The 22,409-nt window shown below is 43.9% G+C and overlaps 1 protein-coding gene across 1 annotated transcript; it reads left to right on the top strand.

Annotated features, from left to right (window-relative positions):
• The first annotated feature begins 19,852 nt into the window (after window positions 1-19,852).
• LOC147826908 (defensin alpha 5-like) lies at window positions 19,853-22,208 on the top strand. Its single transcript, XM_087216692.1, has 3 exons — window positions 19,853-20,040; window positions 21,057-21,240; window positions 21,865-22,208. The coding sequence occupies exons 2-3, from the start codon at window positions 21,069-21,071 to the stop codon at window positions 21,972-21,974; spliced, it is 282 nt and encodes a 93-aa protein (XP_087072818.1). The 5' UTR covers window positions 19,853-20,040; window positions 21,057-21,068; the 3' UTR covers window positions 21,975-22,208.
• Window positions 22,209-22,409: the final 201 nt, after the last annotated feature.

Genomic DNA, 22,409 nt, shown 5'->3' with positions numbered 1-22,409 from the left:
GAGCTCCTTGATGGGCTCCTCGAAAGCCTACTTATGTCCAGTGCCTCTGCCAGCTTCTATGCCCAGCCCTGTTTCTCCAGCAAGATGAGCCCTGAGATCAACTGACTCTTCCATCTGAGAACAAGGATGGAGGAGCCAAGCAGCTGTAGAGAATATAGAAAGGACAGTCAATGTAAAGGTAGTATATCTTTGAGGCTAAGCACACAGTGAATATAGACTTCAAACATTCCTGATCTCTGGTGTGGACAGAGAAGTTAAAAATATGTGCCTTGCCTGGTACCATTACCCTCATCCCTGCTGGCTCCTCCATGCTACTATGGTACCCATTACCGGGGACAGAACTGGAGCCCTGAGTAGCAGGTCCCCAAAGCACAGCCCCAGGTCTTACTTTTCCTACCCTCCAGCTGCAAGGGATTTGGGTTCATGTGAGGAAAGAAATTTCACTACATGTGCTCTGGCTAAGTCAACTGCCCAGGTTGGCTTAGCACAACCAAACATGACAGACAACCATGAACCAGAGGACAGGTCTGCTGGCTTCCATCTTCTTGAGGACTTCCTTATTGTAATCTGGAGCTCATAGCATGAGCTCTTGGGCTTTTGTGCCAGTAAAAGAGTAAACTGGGACTTCCCCGTGAACATCTGCCCCAAAGAAACCATGCCAGCAGAGGGAGCTCCTGCGTCATCTGACGTGTGGAGGACTTCCTCCAGGAGAGCTTTCCACCTGGTTTAGAATGTCACTGGGTCTCAGCATGTTTCTGATCTACACAACATAGCAATGGAGTTTTTGTGAAACTGACACTCTAGGGGTTGGACTGCAGTAAGTTATTTTAAGCAACTGCCTCTGAGAATTTAAGTGTAAACAAGTTTACATTAAGAAATTATGCAACAGAGATATTTCACAAACTTCTACTTAATAAGTTAGTAGGTTTAAAAAATAAAACAAAGAGCCGGGGATTTAGCTCAGTGGTGCTGCCGCCTGCCTCTCAAGTGCAAGGTCCTGAGTTCGATCCCTGGTACCAAAACACAAAACAAAACAAAACAAAAAGTCAGGAATATATGCTAAATAGCTTGATTCAGCCATCCCACAATGTATTTGTGTCAAAACATCATATCCTAAACCATAGGCTATATATTTTTATTTGATGATTTAAACAAATGAATAAATAAGTTGAAGTAAATGAGTGAATAAAAAGTAGCAATAATAGAGCTATCTAATGAAGACCAAAGGGAATTGAGGAAGGTCAAAGGTCAGCATATTCCAAATTCTGATTCTTTAAGAAAGTGCCAAGGACAGCGCAATAAGTGCACTTGAAGGACGGGAGAGTATTCTGGAAGATTAATGGCAATGTGTCTTTTATTGTAGTAGATTTTCTCAAAAATTAAATTCACTACTACTCTCACGGCACATGTTATGTGGATAAAAATATGCCTTGTAAGCTTTAACACATAATATAAGCTTAATCCCTACAGCTTTTTCCTCTCACTGGCTACCCCTTGATTGGAAACAAATCTCCCCTCAATCCGTCCTAAGAGCACAGTGATCTGTGGACTCCGCGGAGCATCTTGCTGTCCTTGGCGAGGAGGAGCAGCTGCAGAGCCGCGCAGCCTGCTCCCATCAGCCTCTCCTCATCCTGCAGCAGACAGCGAAAGCTCTGCAGGGGCCTCTGAACGGCTCACGTTTGGGGGTTCCCAGCTCCAGGCAGATTCCGCCCCGAAGGTTGCAGGGTCTTTCAAATTGGAGGCCCCTGGTGATGGCTAAGGAAAGAGGAGGTGTTTGTATGCAGCCTTGGGCAGCTCAAGCTCACTGCTGTGCTGACAGCGCAGAGCTCAGGCTGCTAAGACAGACTTGGCCTCTCTGTTTGATGCCAAGCAAGTCATTCGACAGACTTGGATCCAAAACCACCCAGTTCACCTGTGGGAGGGGTGGGGTGGAAGACAGCTACCTACCGAGACTTCTAACGTCCCAGCACAGGGCAGCTGGCTGTCCACGGGACCTGGAGAACGCTGGGCGGCCCTCCCCGCCCCCAGTCCGCCCCCCTGATGCTAGGGATCCAGGCCAGAGTCTCTCACCAGACCTTTCAACAGTTTCTGGGGCACAGCAGTGACCCTAAGAAGCCACCCAAAGCTTCACTTTCCAACAGCTGTGGAGTGAGGGAAAGGGAAAAGCAGAGCAGGGCCACGAAGGGGCGAGACAGCTGTATTTACCGGGCCGCACCCGGCAGACGGCGAGGCGGGCGGGCAGCGAGGAGGACGCGCAGCCTCCTTGCGACCACCGCGGCGCAGACCCGCGGGGCAAAGGCGGGGACAAATGAGCAGCGGCCGGCAGGGAGTCCAAGGAGCAGCAGGACGCTCTGCACATGTCAGCTCTCAGGGCCAGCCTTCCCGGGGTCAGCTGCCCAGTGACTCCTCGGTCACGGAGCGGGGGACATCCGCCTACATTCTTCTGTTTCCTCTCTTCCCGTGCCAGTACTATGTGGTTTTAACTAAAGTAGCTCCTGGGATGCCGTCTCAGAATCCAGGGCTACTCTTGGTCATCCACTCTTACTGATGCACCCAGGGAGAAAGAACCAACCAGAGGCCGATTTTAAATCCACACAGGAGTTTAGGGTGGAATAATTTAGATTGTTCTAAAATTGCAGATATTCATAGAAAAAGGATCCATAACTTGGACAACCTAAAACTTAGAAACCTTTTTTCTACAACACACCACATATAAATTAGGATTGAAAATGAAACCAAGAAGAGGAAACTGGCAATTTGTGTAACAGAAAGGCTCAGGCTCACTTGTTTCCATGTGACAAGGGCCTCACACATCCATAGTAAAAAGAAGAGATGACAAAAGTGGGCTGAGAAACACACACATCATGTGCAGCAGGCTCTTCCGCAAACCCCACAGCTGCCAGTCTGCCTCTGCTGTCTAACCTGCCTGAGAAGATAACACGGCTGCTTCTAAAATCCCCTGCTGAAGTCAGCCAATTTATCGTTAGACTTTGAATACATGAATAAACTAAAAACCAAACTCACTTTAGCACTTTCTCACGCATGACATGTAGGCACTAAAAATACCCCACCCAGCCTTTCTCTGAAAGCCTTCCGGCCCGAAGTCTCATTGCCCCAGCTCATCTCCTCGTCTCCTCTGTGCAGTGGGGATAGGTCTGTCACCAGTGTTTTTGACTAATGAGAAATGAAGGATGTGGTGATGCTTAATGGCCCAGTGTTTCACGTGGAAGTTGGTGTAGGTAATCTAGGAAGGCGTGCAGGAGAACAAGCTGGGAAATTCCTGTGCCTGCTTGGTCTTCAGAGGCCTGATAGATGGCCTTTATAACTATTTTAAAGTGTCTACTTATCTTCTCAAGTTACATGCTAAGCAACATATTTAGGGGAATTTTCAGTGCTCTGGCTGGGGCAAATGAAGCCTCACGCACTGGTTATGTAGAAAAACAATAAACCCAAGCTAGGAATTGTGACACTATGAGAGAGACTCACAGACTTAGACATCCACAGGACAATAATGTATAATCATAATGAATTGCTTAAGTGTGCAAGCAAAGTTGAGTTAAGTTCTGTTTAAGAAGAAAATGAAATGAAATTTATAATCTCAAACCCTTATCTCTATAAAGTGCAACTGAAAACCCCGTATCTCTATAGAGGTGTGTTGAAGTCATGTGAGTTATACAAAATTACACCAGACCCAAGTCAGAATCCAGCACTGACTCAAGGCTTCCGCTACATTTCTTCCTTCCCTCAGATCCCACCCTCAGACCTCACCTATTGAGGGAGGTGACTACACAAGTGAATCTCAACAGGAAGCAGGGATTAATTTGGCAACCTCTGGGAAGTGAAACAGCATTTCTCATGATTTCAAATCCCACCCCAGACCATGCTCCACGAGGAAAGCAAATCTGAAGCAGGAATTTATGCTAACCAAAGCTGCTGGTTCGCCCTTTCTGGGCCATAAATCTCAGGGCTCCTCCTAAGAAGCAATCCAACTGCTGAACTTAATGAACGTGCCTGAGGACCAGGGAAGACACCATGGACATGCCAGACCAGAGGTGACTGCGATGTCAGTACAGCAGCTCAGACGAGGGTCCTGCAAAGTAGCATACCATGACTCTCTGGGCCACCCAAACTCTGAGCAAAGGCTGTAGCCCAGCCACGCAGAGCACCTGAAAGAAAGCTCTGCTGCCCAGGGACCTTACCTCCTGCTTAGTCCACACCCACAGACGAGACTGAGCCACGAGGGTCCACTCCCTCCAGAGAACACCCAAAAAGTCCTAAAAGATGGCCAGCTCCACAAATGTGCAAATACCAGTAAGAGGACACAAGAGTAACAGTGATTAGAGGAGAGCATCCCAACTCCAAAACAAATACCAAAGCTCCAACAACGCTGGACCTCCAAGGAGGAAGATTTCTGAAACAGTGCAAAAGGAATTCAGGATGATCCTCCTAAAGAGGGCCAGTGAATTTCAAAAGTTTTACAAGTAAAAGATTAAGTGAAATTTGTAAAATAATGTATGAATGAATGTGAAAACTTGACAATGAGAAAAGCAAGTACATCTCATATAAAGAATATAATGACAAATAAAATGAGACTTAAAATTTTTCTTTCACAAGATACAATGAATAAATTCAAAAACAGAACAGTCAAAACTACTCAAGTAGCTATTCAAAAAGCAAAAGGAAGTTCAAAGCACAGACTGAGGGGCTCCTGCTTCTGTCTTCAGCCATTTCAGGCACTGTTTCTGCTAGGAAGAAGCTCCAGTGTAGTTTACAAGGACACATTATTCCGTGATTTTTCTCTTTTTTTAGTTAGTATTATATTTTGCTACTTTTTATACTAAAACACAAACAACAGTGTAATTTTAATAGGGGTATGCTACCCTACTGCTTGTGTATATTAAGGTAACTATCTCAAATAGACAATTTATAGAGAAAATAAAGTATTGTTTAACTATACCAATTTGGTTATTTCTGAACTTTTGCGGTAACTAGAGAAATAACAATGGATACCACATTCTGTATATAATCATATATACATGCTTATGTATAGTCTAAATAGACGTACATTCAGGTCTGTATTTCCTATGACACTTGTATATATTTGTATGTTATATTGCCCGTAAGTGACAATACACTTTCAGTACATTTCTTGGAATAGGCTGATAGGGTCTAAGAGCATGTATTACACTTAGAGATATTATGACATGACCTTCATAGATTTGGTTTCGGTATATATATACTATTTCAGAAGGCCCTAGTGTCTAATGGTCCCCATTTTCTGCTGGTTGGGAGTTTCCTGGTGTTTGTGGCTTCAGCCTTCTGCATGTGTTGTGCAGCTGTTATCATCTTTCCCAATCTGATCATTAAAAATTAATACCCGGAGTGAGGGCTGGTTTGCATTTTCCTTATGAATTTGGGTCAAAGGTTTACTTGTTTTTCTACTTGAGTTTTTGAAGCTCACCCTTTTCTGTTTGTCTTGGTTCATTTATTTTTGCTTATTTGAAGGACCTTCTTGTAAATTCTGGAAGTTACGTCTTTGTCATCTGTTGATTTTTATTTTAATAAAGGTCTCTCTTGAGGGAGACCTGGAATCCTGGAAAGCACCGACTTTTAAAGAAAGAAAAGGAGACAGCCTGGGGACTAAAGGCAATTTAATTCCTCTGGCACTGCTCGACAATCACAAAGGAAAGAAGCAAGGCTTTTATACATGTAGGAAAGCAGCTTAGTTGTTCTGGCTATCGCCTTTCTGATTTTCACCTCTGGTGACAAATGACTTTAAGTGACTCATAAAAGCTACAGGCGAATTCACAAGTCCCCTGTTTCCGTTCACCAATCCCGTACATCAAAGAGCACACCACAGCCCTCTTTTTATCAGACAGTATCAAGAGAGCAGGACGACTTTAGCCAAAAATCAAGCCCACCGGCCCACCATAAACATCACAGATGTGCATAGTGAGTCTCACCCATAGAGTCATTGGGTTGCCGTCCTCTGGTCCCAGAAAATGGTAAATAAGCAAACTAGGAAAACCTGTTTTTCTTCTGTGAGACTTTTTCAAGGTCTCAAAGTTTTCTGGCATTCTTTTAACAAACAGACTTGTGGAATTTCCCAGAAACGACTTCATTCTCTTAGTTAACAAACTTCTTGTGACCTATTCTTACAACTAGATAGCTGAATTCTACCATTTCCCACAGTCATTCATATTACAAACCTTTTTAAAGCTTGTTATTTCATTTTGGCTTTCATTTTTTCCTGTACAGAAATGTTTACATAGTTTTAAGGGTTTTTTTAGATCTCTAACTTCTATGCCGTTCCCAACTGAACATGTAAAGCTTGGAACTGCACGTGTTCTGGCTTCCCTGGCAGGAACGTAACTCCTACCATGTCCGTGCCTGAGTCCGTGTTGCCTTTCCTGGCCACTGCTGACCTCCCCCGGGGGCCATGCATTCTGCATGACAGTTGGGATCTTTATTACTGCGACATTCAACGGCACAGACAGATGCCCGGCAAGAGATAGGAAACTAGGTTGTGCATGGAGCTGTTGGGTCAGACTGACACAAAGTGATGTGGGACAGTGGAAAAGCATCTTGTGGTTTATTCCTACTTGTCTTCCATCCTCTGTGTCATGATCTTCCTTGAAAAGTAAGCAAATACGAAAATATTGCAATTGAAGGTCAGAAATATTTCTCTCTAGTTGCCCATTCCTTTTGACCTTGCACCTGACTCACCTTTTCACAAAAGAGGCCAATGTCTCTTTCCTCACAGACATTCAGACCCTGCTGCCCTAGCCGAGCTTGAACCCCAAGAAGGACCACAGCCTTGAGAACTTGTTTCTTTACACAGTCTCCTGCATGCCGGGTCCCTTGATGAGCTGATCTCCCCGGACCCTGTGCTGCACCAAGAGGCAGTCCGTGGGCGGGTCACAAGCAGGCACAGCCACCACTAAGGGTGTGCATTCCTTTCTCAGTAATAACCGTGCTGTAAACTCTGACTTGTGCTATCTAGCAAGGAGCTTTCCTTCAACCATTCCAAGGGGTGGGAAAGAAACAGGTCCAAGGTATTATATGAAATCCAAAAGAAAGGAATGTACCAAGCCATACTCTAAGGAGTATCTGACATGAAACCCATGTAAGATCACCAGTCAAGTGAAATAAATCAAAGAAGATAAAGTACCACTTGGTTTGTCTTATATGAAAAAGCCAAAGTGTAAATAATTTTTAAAAATAGATGACAAGAAACCTTCTAAGGAGATGGGGAATGGGTCAGGGAATGGGGGAGACAGGAGGAAGGCAAGGGAGAGGGGAGTAAAAGGCCCACGAGTCCGTATGCCTGTGAGCCAACTCTCCAGCCAGATGCACTTGCTGGTATCACAAACAGACATTAATAAAAAATGAAATATCACCAGTCACAAGCGCCAGTGCACTAGCAACAGCTCTTAGAGACTGTGGGCTCGAAACACATAGGAACCCAGCAGTTCCCAGTAGTAAGCATTCTAGAGTACAGAACAATTAACAGATAAGAAACGGTAGTGGTTAAATTATGGGATTTGGCAACAGTCCTGTTGCTTTATTTTTAGTGACTTTGAGTAAGACAATTAACCTCCCTAAAGTTCCCTTTCTAAACCACAAACATTACTTCATGAAAGCAGCTACTTGATGAGGTTGTTGTGAAAATTCATTATCCGAATGAATCAAATGGACTTATTTCTTTAATACATTTTGTCCCCTTCCTCCCCTCAAGCACCCCTCCCCCGTGCAAAAGCTTTGCTTCCCTTTTTCCTTCTATTTTCACATTTTTCTTGTCCCTTCCTTCATTTCGCCCCGAAATGTGCTACTAAATGAATGCAGGGACCTGGAAAGCAGAAAAGAATTCAGTAGGGCAATGTGTGGGCTGTGACGGCCAGAAAGCAAGGCTGTTGGGGTGGGCAGTGACGGGTGCGTTGGAGTGGATGTTGGGCTGGGGTTCTTCTTGCAGACCTTGGAGAGAAAATTCCTCATCTGAAGATGAGCACTTGAAATTAGTTTGTCAAGTGAACCCAGGGTCTGGAATTAAACCCAGGTTTAAACTTTTTTCCTCCATTCTCACGTGCACTGTCAGAAATCCAAAGTCTGAAAAGTGGGCTGGGCCACAGCTGGGTGGTAGGAGCCAGTGTGTATTTTCCACATGGGTTTCTTGATCAATGGGATGTTCAGACAAGATTTTTCTCAAGTATCCACAGTGCAGATTTTCATAACATGGTAGTATACAGTGCTCAAGGGACAGTCTTCATAAGTTCACTGTGACAATAAGTGATGACAACTGCTTAGGTGGTCAACACCCAGGTTGCTTTGATGGCGATGTTCTTTGAATATGGATGCATCCTATAAATAACCCAAGCTGCAACGATTCTTAGTTTTTATATAAACTGGCAGTTCTGTGCTCTCTGTCAAAGGTCAATTGTAAGGTATCATTTGAGTTTATAGTGACTCATTCCAAACTAAGAAACTTTTTTATAAAAAGAAGAACAAAAACCTTTGTTTTTCTTTTCCTAGTGCAAACATGAAGCTCAGTGAGGTTAATTGTCTTAGTCAGTGGTAAATGACGTGGCGTTTTCTTTCACAAACGCTAAGCTCTCTGACCTGCCCTCGAGTAGGGTGTCTTGACTGTACGTTTATCTTGTAGATTTCCATTCAAAAGTCTACTTTCTCTGAAAGAAATTTCTTTTTTACCCACTACATATATTTAAAGTCTTCATCTTTACAGTAATGTAATGTTTACCGATGGGAAGTTTTTGGTATTTCTTCTTCTATTTGTAAGGAAAATACAAGCAGCTATCATTCATGTGAGAAAAACAAAGAAAGAAGAAGGTGTCCTTTACAATGTATAAAGTAAGCCATATGGGGCCAGGGACTTAGCTCAGTGGTTCCACCACCTGCTTCACAAGCACAAGGACCCGAGTTCGATCCCTGGTATCAAAAAATAAAAATAAAAACAATAAGCCATATGGACTTCAGGGAGGGCAAAGTCCCCTGTGTAAAAACTGGAATGCAAAGAACAACTCCGTGGTGATCTGGCTCTGAAGGAATGAGTGCAGTGTACCCTCTCCCAGTGTCCCGGGCTCATCTTCAAGAAGGAGGGCTCTCCATAAAGTCTACTAGAAGATCCCCAGCTCCAAAGGTTCCAACATCCTCCCAACAACCTTGCTTTCCAGTCAGCCCAGCCCACACACTGGCCTACTGAATTCTTTTCTGCCTTCCAGCTCCCTCTGTTCATTGCCCATCCTTGGGATTTGCTCTCTTGCCTTTCTCCTTGGCCAAATCATGTTTGTCTGCCAAGAAGGACTCGAAGCCTCACCCTCCGACAATGTCATTTAGCTGACTTTGTGCACTAACATGGAAAACTGCTTATGCTATGGACTTTTGTCCACATCGATCACACCAGTGCCATAACCTGCCTCAGAGTTGGAAACAGAAGTCCTAGGTTTCCAACAGCATTAATGAAAGTGACCCACCCACTCTTGGATGTGACATTTCCATCCTATTGGCTTCAACATCTTCTCATGCAAAAGAAAAATGCTAATGGGGTTGCTTTCTGTATTGTGGGAGGAAGATGATGTTGTGTGACTTTGGAAATGTCTTGTTAATTGGAAAACTGCCAAATCTAGATGGACCAGTTAGGGTTGATATAAAATATGCACTGTCCTCATATGAACTAATATTCATTTCCTATAAGCATATTTCATTCATTCTGATCATAAATTTTCACAACAACCTCATCAAGTAGCTGCTTTCATGAAGTAATTTTTGTGGTTTGGAAAGGGAACTTTAGAGAGGATAATTGTCTTACTCAAAGTCACTAACAATAAAGCAACAGGACTGTTGCCAAATCCCATAATTTAACCACTACCATATACTGTCTGTTAATTATTCTGCAGTCTAAAGTGTGAGGTAATCTAAATTGTTGAGATAATTTTTATCATGAACCCAGAACCTGACAACTGCTGATGGTGGACAGACAGTGCTGACTGGTGATCTCACGTGGGTTTCATAGCCCCTCCTTAGTGTGTGCCTTGTCATATTCCTTTCTTTTTTGGGAGGGGGAGTGTGGGACTGCATAACCTTTGTTCCTTTTTCTCCAGCCCCATTGTGATTAAAATGTGAGTTAATGGATGGAGATGCTTGTTAGTCTAGGGACACTAGATAGGGATCTGTAACAGACCTAGAGTCCCAGATAGTCTAGGGACACTAGATAGGGATCTGTAACAGACCTAGAGTCCCAGATAGTCTAGGGACACTAGATAGGGATCTGTAACAGACCTAGAGTCCCAGAGTAAACTACTCAACTCTTTGTTTATCCGGAACTGATATTCCAGGCACCACAATTGTTAGCACAAGCTGCAGATGTCTGCTAACCATCAATATGTGACAGTCGACCACTAACCTTTGTCCCCTTTTCTTTAATATGTTAACTTCCCCCTCAACCCCCTATAAAAACAGCCTCAGATTCTGAGCCAGTTGCCTCTCTAAGCTATTTTGCTTCGGGAGTGCCGTCTGGCCAGACTAATAAAGGTCTGTTTCCCAACTTGTCCAGTGTGTTCCTTCCCGGGTGTTCTTCGCTGTAGTCAGCTCTTTGGAACGTTTGGTAAGGCTCTTGGTCTTACATTCTGAAGACACCGCTGGGATTCCTGGGTGTGCTTCACTAGTCAGCTCCTCGGAGCGTTTGGTAAGGCCCTCGGTCTTACAGGAAGGACCGGGGATAGAACTTGGGGCTTTGCACTTTGGAGGCAGGCAGTGCCACCACTGAGCTAAATCACCAGCCCTATATTCCTTTCTTAATATGAACCAATTGGGACCTGATTGTTCTCCACAATCTAATACTAGATCAAACTTGCTAGCAGTCATCACAGGTCATAATCTATATGCACTATGATTACTGAGTAGAGAAATTTCATTGTTAGGAAACTGTGTCCAGCAGTATTGCTGCCTTGGCCACAGACTGGGTTAGGGTACAACAGAGGGATAAAAGGATCAGTCCATCAAAGGTGCCAGCGTGCAAAAAATTATGAAAATACAAGTCCTCGTGGTTGTGATTTATCTTGGAGTGTAGCACCTCTGGTGGGACAGCAAGATATGAACACTGGCGAAAGAGCAGAAGGGATCCATCTCCTGTTTGGGAAACCAATAAGGTGCAAGGTCCAAAGTCCTGGGTAATTGGATGTAAACGTCTGTCCTAGCATTGCAATGTTTCTGCACATGAGTATTCTTGAAGGAAGATCATGGCACAGAGGCGCTGCAGAGAGGCAAGAGCAAGCCACACAGAAGCCCTCTGTTGTTCCAGTGTCACTGTGTTGTCTATGACCAGCAGCTCCATGCACAGCCTGCTTCCCATGTGCTTGCTGGGTTTCCACATGCATCAGCCTAGGTCAGACACATAAAGATCCTGACCACCCTTCCTAGGAAGGTGCAGGCTCCCGGGGCAGGTGGCCTGCTGTATAATACAGGGGAGGGAGGGATCAGCAAGTCAGGGCTCCTGGGTATGGGAGTCTGTGTGAAGGAATGGTTTCTCAAAGCTGTGCTGCACCGTGGAGTTCAGCAGCTAGTATAGGGCAGCTGGCCCTGAGTGTCCATGAGGTGGGAAGGGAAATCGGTCTCTTGAGTAAAGAAGCCAGTCATATGCAAATCAGAAATACTAGACCCCTGTGCTTTAATTTCAATGTTTCGGTATTTGCTTATCCTTGAAAATCATGACAGAGGGACAGAAGAGAAGCACAAACAAGGCAGAGACAGCTCCATCTTTGGGCCCGTGCCACTTTGGTGCTGTTCTGACCCAGCAGCTCCACCCACAGCAAGATTTCTCCTCTACTCGCTGAGCATCTGTACAGGGTGTGATCAAAACATAAGGTGAATGTCTAGTTTTTTACAAAATTATTACAACAAAAGGCCCATGGCCGCCACTCTCTCTCAAAATACTCCTCTCACTTCACCCGCACTTGTTCCATTTTTCTTGCCGCTTTCTGAAGCGGTTCTGGAAGTCTTTTCTCATAGAAGATTTTAGTTGTGCTGCTATATCTGCTAGATATCTTGAAGTGAGTCATCGTGTTTCCTGCTCGTGGTCAGTTTGACTTTGGGAGAGAACCAGAAGTTGCAGAGTGCCACAGACAGTAAGGTAAATGAAGGACCAATGTCATGTGTTTATTTGGCAGAAATTGCCATAAAGGTAAACTGCTTCAGACAGTGGCAAGAATCATGAGATAACAGTGTTTGAAGTGAGGGGGGAAATATTTTGAAGGGGAACCTCAAAGACAGTACAAGAAATGTTAAAACTACACAAATGTTTCTGCTAACAAAGTGAAATAACAAACTTTCAAAAGATTTCTAATTTCCGAGTTTATAATGAACATCTACAAATCAGTAAGCATAAATTGGCCAAAAAGATAAAAACATAAAAAAGTACAGGTTGGGTGAGCAGCTTTCTTCCATCGTGGCCCTGAGCCATGAGTTTCTGCTGTGGAACCAGCCAAACATGGACTAAACCCTCTGAAACCATGAACCAAAATGTATCTCTCCTCTTCCAAGTTGTGAATGCCAGGTATTTTACCCAGCAAAGAAGAGTAACTAATATACAATATATATAACATATTTTTGAGGCCTTATATATGCCATATATAAATATATATCTATATGTACATATACTTATGGCAGATATAAATATATATGAATATGTACATAACATATTTGTTGCTATTTTCCTAGTTATAACAAACGTTCAGAAATAATCAAATTGTAACAATTGAACAATATTTTATTTTATCATATTTACCAATATGTAAATACTTAAGTGATAGTACACATAAACACTGGAATGAAATATAGATATTCAGATTGATATCATTCTTAATGTTTTTACATGCAAAGTGCTCGGTTATAACATTACTTGGTAAAAAGGGGAAAACGGTGCAAGATAATATGTATTTGTAAATTGTGGTCTTTTCCTTGAGTGAAAACATTTCCTGGAATAGCAAGGGACAGGGATATGAGCTCCTCAATCTTTCTGTTTTACATTTTGTTCAGGTGCATGAACTAAAATGTTCCCAAACTAATTCTCGGAAGTGTGCTGTCTCACCTAAATTGTTTTGATACTTCTCAAAACAGAAAGAGGTGAGTGAGGCTGCTTCCTTTCCCAATCTGATAAGTTAAAATTGATATTCCAGATTAGTGCTGATTTACTTTTCCCACCAAAATCAGAGAGAAAAGTGTGCATGCCTGAGGAGCATATGCAGTTAGTCTTTTTGAAGTTGAATTGTATTTTCTTATCATTTTGGGCCTCACATTTTTATTGATAGCTTAGAGCTCTTCATAAATTCAGGAAGCTATTATTTGTCATAGGCATTACTATTTTTTAAATTGTCATTTCATTCAAGCATTTTGTTCTTTTTCGTTTGTTCTAAATATTTATGTAGGTTTTTCATTTCTTTCATGGTCTCTGAGTTCTCTGTGGTTTTCTGTTAAATCTGTGCAACTCTGTTCTGCATGTTTGCACTTTCCTGCCTCGCTCACAGGAGGTGACCCTTCCCTGGGAAGGATGATGAGCATCTTTATCATCTCACACAAGATGATGCACACAGATGCCCTGGAGGCAGGTGAGGAATGGGGCTGAGTGGAGGGGTGGGGTCCGAGCAATACCAAAGGAACCCTGGAGCAGCTGAGGGCCACTTCTTGGGTTATTCCTCCTTCTCTTCTGTCCAGTTGTGTCATGATTTTTCTTTAAGAATAAGCAAAAGAGAAAACATTGACATGAAAGCACATAAATGTAGGTCCAATGGCCCAATACTTTATTGAATTTTGCTCCTGACTGATTTTTTTCAGACAAGAGTCCAATCTCCCTTCTCTCCTCACAGATATTCAGATCCTGGTGTCCTGCATTAGCTCTTGAACCCAAAGTTGAATCACAGCCTTGAGGACTTGTTTCTGCTCACAGTCCCCTGCATCCTGGACCCCCTGACGGGCTGATCCCTTCTGCTCTGTAGGGTACCACAGGCCAGTCCGTGGAAAGATCGGTATGACTCCCGTGTACCATTTCATAGCAAAAATAATCTCTCTTTACTCAATAATGACTGTGCATGTGAACGATGACTGTGAGGTCTGGTACAAGCTTTCCTTCAATTATTCCTAAAGTGTGGAAAACCATCAGATCCCAGTGTCTTTAGACCAAATCCCAAATGAAGGAAGCAACAAGACATATATTAAGGAAAGGCCATGAAGCCCATGTAAGATCAACAATCAGCAAATGTGTGCCCACCATCAGTGGCTGTCAGGTTCTGCACTCAGAACACAAATCAGCCCAACAACTGACAGTGGTCAGCACTGCAGAGAACAGGCCATCGGGTGAGAACGTGGGGTGGTGGTAAAGTCGGTGGATTGCACAACAGCCTGGTTGCTGTATGTATGTGACTTTGAGTAAGATAATTAACCTCTCTAAAGTTCCTTCTCAAATGACAAAAATTACGTCCTGAAAACAGCTACTTGGTGAAATTATTGTGCAAATTTATTATTACAATGGATGAAAAGTGCTTGCTAATCACTAAATATTAGTCAAAGTGAATATTTTTACATCTCCTAAGTAGTCCCCTTTCCTAGGTAGTTTTTCAATTACCAGTGTATCTCTGAAGTCACATTACACTGTCTTCCTCCCACAACAAATAAGAAAAGTCCACTAGCATTCTTCTTTGCTAAGAGAAGATGAAGTCTATAGAATTGAAATTTCATTTCTAAGAGTGCATGGCTTGTTGCTACTCTGCCATAGAGAAAGATAAACTGGAGTCATTAGTAGGAAAACAGATTCACCTTGAGACCATAATGTTAAGTGAAATAAATCAGACATACAAGTGTAAATATCTCATGGTTTCTTTCATATGGATAATCTGAAATATAGATGTAAAGAACAAAATGAAAGATCGATAATGGAAAAATAGGGAGCTAGATCTTTTGCAAAAAGGAAGGAGGAAAGAGATGGATGAAGGCGGAAGGAAGGATGAAAAAAGAACTAAGATGTGATATGCATTATACCAGCTCCCCGTGAGGAATGTAACCTGTAAGTATATGTCAATAAAAATAAAAATGTAACCAGAATTAATAATGTCATAGGAACCCAGGTCTTCTACTTACAGAAGTTTGCGGCACTGACAAGTTCAGTATTGACAAAAGATCACAACCTTAGCAGCTTTCCAAGTTATTGCAGTGTATTGTGAAGACACTGGTTCTTTGATTAACTAAGTTGTGGTAGAAAAGGAACCTAAAGAGTTGAGTCATCGTACTTAACCTCATTAAAGTTTCAGCCAAGAATTGTTCCAAATCTTATATACTTAACCACTACCCTATACTGGTAAGTTCTTAGTCAGGATCTTTAGGATGGAGGTCCCCGAATCTTAAATAATACACTTTTAAATGAAATCCTCACTCCAAATAGTAGGAATTTCAAGGATGAAAACAATGGGTTCAGGCATGGAAGTGACTATGAAAACCCACAAGGCTAAAAACCCAAGTAGGGGTGCAGGTCTTCTTTCCCCATTCAGACTCTGATGGGAGTCTCAGCCCCACACTGCCTGTCTATCTATCTGTCTGTCCAGTCCCCTGACAGACCTGAGCTGGGGACACACCACGGGGACCTCAGGGAGAGCAGAGGAGTCTGGGTCTGGCACAGCCTGGCCCACCTTCCCCTCTGTACATAGGGGTCTCAGGCTGGGATTTGGGCTGGGAAGATCAGGGCAGCCTTGTGGGGTCACTGCAAATGCCATTAACTTTATACAACTATTTGTATCCCCAAGCTGCAAACAGGGCTGTCCTAACTTCCTTCACAGGGCACATGCCCTATGGTCTCTTTTAAAATGTTGCTTTGTCACTCAGTTTTGTCCTGATTTTCGTATTTTAAATTGTATCACCTTCTCTCTGCTGGTCTCTATCCAACTTCTTCTATTTTTCTGTATGGATTCAAACCATCTCAAGATCTTACATATATGCTTTACATAGCATTTGTATCCTTAAACCAGAACGTTAGTACCTAGTTCTAGATAACTGCCTGACATATAGTAGGTGGAAGAGAAATGAATTATTCTATCCAATTTCTCACAAAAATATAAAATTACCACTGAACTTCACTGAAGAAAACCGAAACCTACAGAGCAAACTCCATCTGCATAACCAGACACTGAGACTGTTTACCTTTAAAAACTAACTAAAACCATTAAGAAACTAACTGGCACATAGAGAAGTATAATGGGTAATTTTGACTTCACGGAGTGTTAGAACTTCAGGAGGAGAGAGAGTGGAATTTCGAGGAAAATTTTACGGCCAGTCCTAACACGTGTGGCCCCAACAGCTGTTGACAATTTTAGGAGAGTAAAATTGAGGCTGAGCAGCATTTTAGGCAGTGGCATAAGGACAAGGACACATAAGGTTAGGGTCTAACTTCATTAGATTCAAGGAAGTGGCGATGCGAGATAACAGGATAAAATGGAATTCACAGCAGATCACTCAGAAGCAGCCCCATCGTGAGCAACTGTACTGGAGGGAACATCCCTGGCTACTCCGTGTGGATGGAGGGATGCCTGGAGCAGCACATCTGGTGGTTGCTAGGACAATCTGGGTTGGGCCATGACACATGCCAACCTGAGGGACAGAGATGGTAGAGAGGTGAGTGTCTCAAACCAACCAGGGCAGCCTTCTAAGCCTCAAATGGGACACAGATTTAACCATGCAATGCAAATATGCAGTACATTTACTGATGGCCAGCAAGACAGCTTTCATTTTAAAGAAGTTGTTCATGTACTAAGAAAAAAAGGAAAGACAACACCAGATGGAGATTCATCCCTTCAAAATACAATTTCCAAGGAGACAGCTTCTGTGTCTCTGTGGACAGTTATGGGCCTAATTTCAATAAGTACCAATTAGCAAACCCAGTGGCACAATCACATTGAACAACCTTCCCTTAACGTCCTCTGATATCTTTCCACCAGCTACCCCTGTGCTTATAACCTTGCCGGTGTTTGTTTCCTGGGAGTCGATTCCAACCTCTCTCAATGTTGCAAATTCCTGACCCCTATTGCAATAGTCTCATACATTTTTCCTTCCCATTTCTGAAGTCTTTGTTGCAACTTTTCTTATAAAATGCAAGAATTTATTTATTCATTTCAAGTTGACCTATCACAATGGTGTACAAAGTAAAGTTTTGATGCATGTCTACATTGTGAAATTATCAAATCAGGGTAACTAGCATAACCATAACCTCAAACATTTATCACTCAGTTGTGATGAAATGTTCACAATGTTCTCTTTTAGTTATTAGGAAATATAAACGACTTTATTATTGGCTACAGTCATGTATGTGCAACAGTACACCGGAACTCATTCCTGCTCTCTCACTGTCATCGTGGAGCCACTGACCAACCTCTCTGAACAGTCCCTCTCCCATGTCCAGTCTCTGCAGTCACCGTCCTGCTCTCTGTAGCTTTTATTGGTGTATGTGTGAGGTGCGTAATTACATCCATCCTGGAGAATGGTGCACATAGACGTTACACCTTAAGCGCTTCACCTTCCCTTCCCCTCTGATCCTTCCCTCCCCCATCCCCAGATCCCCTCCAATATCCCCCCACATCTACCTCCCTGTTTCCTATTATTTGTCTTTTATTTTTCTCACTGAATTATATTTTGAAGTTTTCATAGAAGAGTAACCATGTGACATTTAACCTTCTGTGTCTGATTTATTTCACTTAGCTTTATTATCTCAAGATCCATCTGTTTTCCTACACATGGCTTAAATTCATCTTTCTTTGTGGATATCTACAGCTGTAGCCATATAGCCACTCATCTCTTGATTGGCATATAGCCCCCTTCTGAAATTTATTAGCTGTTATGAGTTGGAGTTAAAGCCATCACCTCGTGGTCATGCAAGCATACTGCCTCCTTCCATGAGCCTGACGTTTTAGCTTCCACAGCTAAGTAAGATGTGGTCTTTACCATTCTGTGTCTGGCTTGTTTCACCTAAGATAATGTCCTCCACCTTTATTTAAGTTGTAGCAAATGACAGGATTCCATCTTTTTTATGACTCATTAGTACTCCACTGTGTGTGTGTGTGTGTGTGTGTGTGTGTGTTACATATTCATCCACACCTTACATTTCCTTTACCTATCATCTACAGATGGACACCTAGGTTGATATTGTCTCTTGCCTACTGGGAACAGAACTTCCATGAACACAGGAATACAGTGCTCTCTCCAACACACAGATATTACTTCCATTGTCCATTGTTTGTGTGCTTGGTTTTCTGTACTACATTTATTACTGCACCCTAAAGCGCAGGTGCTGCTTTATCCAGGCTTCTAGGTTGTTTCTTTGTCCCTTAGAGACACATGATTTATTTCAGAAACCTACAGATGATGGAGAAAAGCTCTCAGGTCCAATATGGTCTGCATCCTCACCTCCCCAGCTTCTTAGTTCTTTGGCGCCATCCACGACGGTGGCTTTTCTTTCACTGTTTTGAAGCCTCTGCCCCTGGCAACACTCTAATTCTTGCCGGGACCTGGACTCTTTCCTCTCTGAATGTCAGCTTCACAGCCCTGGTCCCTGCCCTGAGCCCCTGTCCCTTGGTTCTCTCACTCAGCTGTCCGGTTTCCTGCCAGTCAGCTTCAGTGCTGTGTCTCATTCTCACCCCACAGCAGAGTCCCCTGGGGAGCCTGATGCCCATGCTACACCTCAGTAACCAGAATCTGCTCTTAATTTTCTTCCTTGTTCAATGAAAGGTCTGCGTCATGAGGGCTGTTTGGTAGTTTCCACATTTCCAGTGTGCATTATTGAAAATGAGGAGGCTCCTCCATTTACCACTCGCTGTCAATCCACAGTGTTACACTTGCTCCTCGAGACCAACGTAACCATGGATCTGACACCACCCTGCAGTGAGAACAGAAGTCACAACCATCCCTGTGGCCATAGTGACCCGCCACCTCCAGCACTGAGGTCAGCAACCTCATCGTAGGTATTTATTGCCTTGGAAGGCTATTTTCATTTTTTCTTTTGCACAAACTAGGTCTGGAAACCTCACTCTGAGGAAAAAGATGATAAAAATAAAAACAAAGCAAGAGGGGCCACATGTTGTGCAGCAGTGTTTATGCTGGTCATGATAGGCCCAGGGTGGCTCCTAAGCCTGACCTGTGTTGGTTTGGGTACAGAATCTTGGCCAAACATGAGCAGGTGTGACACACTGCAATCTCACTGCAGTGTGAGCCACCTGGATGAGGGACATCCAGAGGACATTAATCCCCATGCACATTCTCAGGGGTGCTTGGCTCAGATGCTACTGTATAATCCTTTAGCCTTCACCCTTCCATCCATGCAGGAGGCCTTTCTTCCCTTCAGGAGACCACATGCTGTAGGCACATCAGCTTCTCAGGGAGATTCCACCAAATCCTGCCGGCTGCCCAGCACACATGGAAGCAATACAGACTCTCATCTGGGGTCCAAAACCACTGCTCTGTCCAACAGTTTTGGTTTGATGTCCTAATGAGACCCCAGGTCTTGAGGATACTAACCGAGCACTGGATTTCGATCCCTCCCTCCTCTGCATCCCCACTGCTGTGTCTGTCCCAGTCACATTAACCAGGGGTGAAGTATGACTTCTAGCTGGAGTGTCCTGCTGGCTTTTAATACTTCCCTGCTCCGGGTCACTCGGCCTCGGCCAATGGCCTGGACACCACGTGTCCACTGTATTTGGAGTAATGAAGAGATAAGGGCAAGGGCTGCTGAGGTCAGAAACGGCTCCCTGAGACGGTTATGCAGCCCTGAGGGACCCAGCTCCACACCAAATTGCTCAACTGCCCTTGCACCACTGTTGGTTGAAGGATGCAAAGGAGAGAAGCCTTGAAAACAGAATCCCAAATAAGTGCACCTTTTCAAGCGTCCTATAAATATGAGAAGTCTGTCCTGCCACTGAGCAGTCACAGTCGCCTCTTGAGAGCTGGGCCGGGGGACTGCTCTCTCACCACCTCTGGCTGCGCTGCCTGGCTCAGGGATCTGTAAGTAACGAAATGGTCTTGTGCCTTCTTGCTGTGCCTGTCTTTGGAGCTGAGAAGCCACCTGAGCCATACAGGGACTCTGCTCCTAGGACCCCATCAGGGTGGGTCCCCTGCAGAGCTCGTCCATGTGGGACTTCTGTGACCACTGAGGACAGTTGCTGCTTGCTAAGCTCATAAACAGAAAGGTTTTCTTCAGAGCACAGGTGACCTACACATCCTGCCCAGGAGAATCAGCAATAGGTTTGTAAATATTCCTTTAATGTAAGAAGTGTCTCTTCAGGTTCTTGGCACACTTTTTAATCTGGCTATTTGTTTTGCTACTGAGTTGTGTTAGCTGCTTGCATACTCTGGGTATTAGCCCCTTGTCCAATGGACCCTTGGCAAATATTCTATGATTTCCTGGTGTGAGCTTTCATTCAGCCGATTGTGTTCTCTGCTAGGCAGCTTTCCTAGTGGAAAGTGACCCCATTTGTATGCTTTTGCTTTGGTGGCCTGGGCCTTCGGCATCCTTTGTAGGAAATGACGGCCAAGATCCGTGTCCAGAACTTTCTGTGTGTGACTCTTATACCTCTATGGTTGCAGGTCTCAAAGAGACAACTATCTACTTCACCAGTGTCATGCTTTGATACAGAGTCTGTATCCTACCATGTACAAGGGCCCATATTCCGAAATTTAAACCCAAATATTATCCTAGAGCAATGAATGAAAGCACTATTATTTTTATAACTAAAAAGTAAATATTCAACCAAAATAAGTAACAACAAAAAAGGATAGCATTGTCCATCATCATTATGCGCTTGAACTAAGAGAGACATTGAATACACAGGCACAGCCTTGTGGAAGCCAGGAGAACATGGGACATCCAGGGGACACTAGAGCAATGGCAGCTCTGCCCCAGACCATCAAATACACCTTTCCTCACTGCCCCTTTGCCTCTCAGCCTTCTCCTAACAAACCCATAAATACAGCCTCATTCCTCCCTCCCACACACCGGGATCCTGCTCTCCACCCTCCAGTGACTCCCAGACATGAGGACCCTCGCCCTCCTCGCTGCCATTCTCCTGCTGGCCCTGCAGGCCCAGGCTGAGCGTCTCCCAGGAAGAGCTGACCAGGCTGAGCCCGAGGTGCAAGCGGAGGAAGAGGAGCAGGTCACAGTCATCTCCTTTCCAGGGGAGGAAAGCTCCGCTCTTCAAGATGCAGGTGAGAGAAGTCAACAGGACAGATGCTTGGGGTTGAGAGAGGATGGGAGACAGGTTCTGGAATTGAGTTTAGATTTAGCTGACTTTATTTAACCTGTGCCTGGGTTTCATCTCTGAACATTAAGAGCTAAGTGAATCCATGATGTGTTCTCTGAAATAGACTTGATTCCAAACATGAAGGCAAAGATCACCAGCGTCAGTGTGTGGAGAGACCTACTGCCTAGTTCTAGCCGAATCTCACGCAAAGGCTCAGTAATTAGAAGAATATCCTATTCTCTGACCTGAAATAATTATCTTATTCTGTAACATCTTATTCTCTATTGTAAGCTCTAATAATAAGAGCTTCAGAAATTGGAGATCTGTGGAAGGGTTTGTCCACATAATGCGTGATGGGGCAGGGGAAGCAGAAGTAAGGACACATGACAGTGGGTCTCTCACTGGTGTGTGGCCTCCAGGTGGAAGATGCATTCGTAGGCTTTGACTGTGGCTCTTCATTGTGCTGTCTGCACCGTAGTAAGACAGAGAAGCCAATGTCCACCCAGAAGGCACCTGCTCCACAACTTGATTGACTCTCGTTGCTGGATGTCCCTGTTCTGGACTCCTGATGCTCCCTCTGTGTCCACAGGTGTATGGAGAAGTGAGATCTGCCGCTGCAGATTCTTCTGCGGGAGAGGGGAACGGCGCCGCGGATTCTGCCGAGTAGGCCTTTTTTTCTACAGTCGCTGCTGCCGCTGAGGATCCAAAGCTGTAAAAAAAAGATTCTAAAAATTTCACTGAGGGCCAGGGATGTAGCTCAGCAGTGCACTGCTTGCCTAGCAAGCGCAAGGCCCTGAGTTTGATTCCCAGTACCAAAAAAATAAAAATAAAAATAAAAATTGCATCGAAAACTAAAAGGTAGTAGCTGTTGACCCTGAGCCATGTCCTTAATTTTCTTTCTCTATCTCAAATAAATTCCTTGTTGCAAGCCTCCTTTTACTGTGCTTCTGCCATGATTCCTTGGTAGCTTTGTCAGGACCCTGAGTTGCAATGGTTAGAATGTTAAATGGCCTCCTTGAAAACAAAATCGGGGTCAAATACCAGGAATTACAGTGATGAACACAGGCTCTGTCCACATAGTGATATGAAACCTCACAAGAGGATGCACTTTCTGGTACCTATTGCTCTTCTCTG

This window comes from Heterocephalus glaber, unplaced genomic scaffold (genome assembly GCF_053883595.1).
Source record: "Heterocephalus glaber isolate CG9 unplaced genomic scaffold, H.glaber_assembly_v1.0 deba00001458, whole genome shotgun sequence".
Lineage (NCBI taxonomy): Eukaryota > Metazoa > Chordata > Mammalia > Rodentia > Bathyergidae > Heterocephalus > Heterocephalus glaber.
Note: the sequence above shows the minus strand (reverse complement) of the source record. Positions and strands in the feature narration are given on the sequence as shown.

Bases quoted from the DNA above. Each gene is read 5' to 3' on its own strand.
- LOC147826908 (XM_087216692.1), top strand. From the start codon at position 21,069: ATGAGGACCCTCGCCCTCCTCGCTGCCATTCTCCTGCTGGCCCTGCAG. The intron at 21,241-21,864 runs GTGAGAGAAGTC...CTGTGTCCACAG, and splicing joins CTCCGCTCTTCAAGATGCAG to GTGTATGGAGAAGTGAGATC.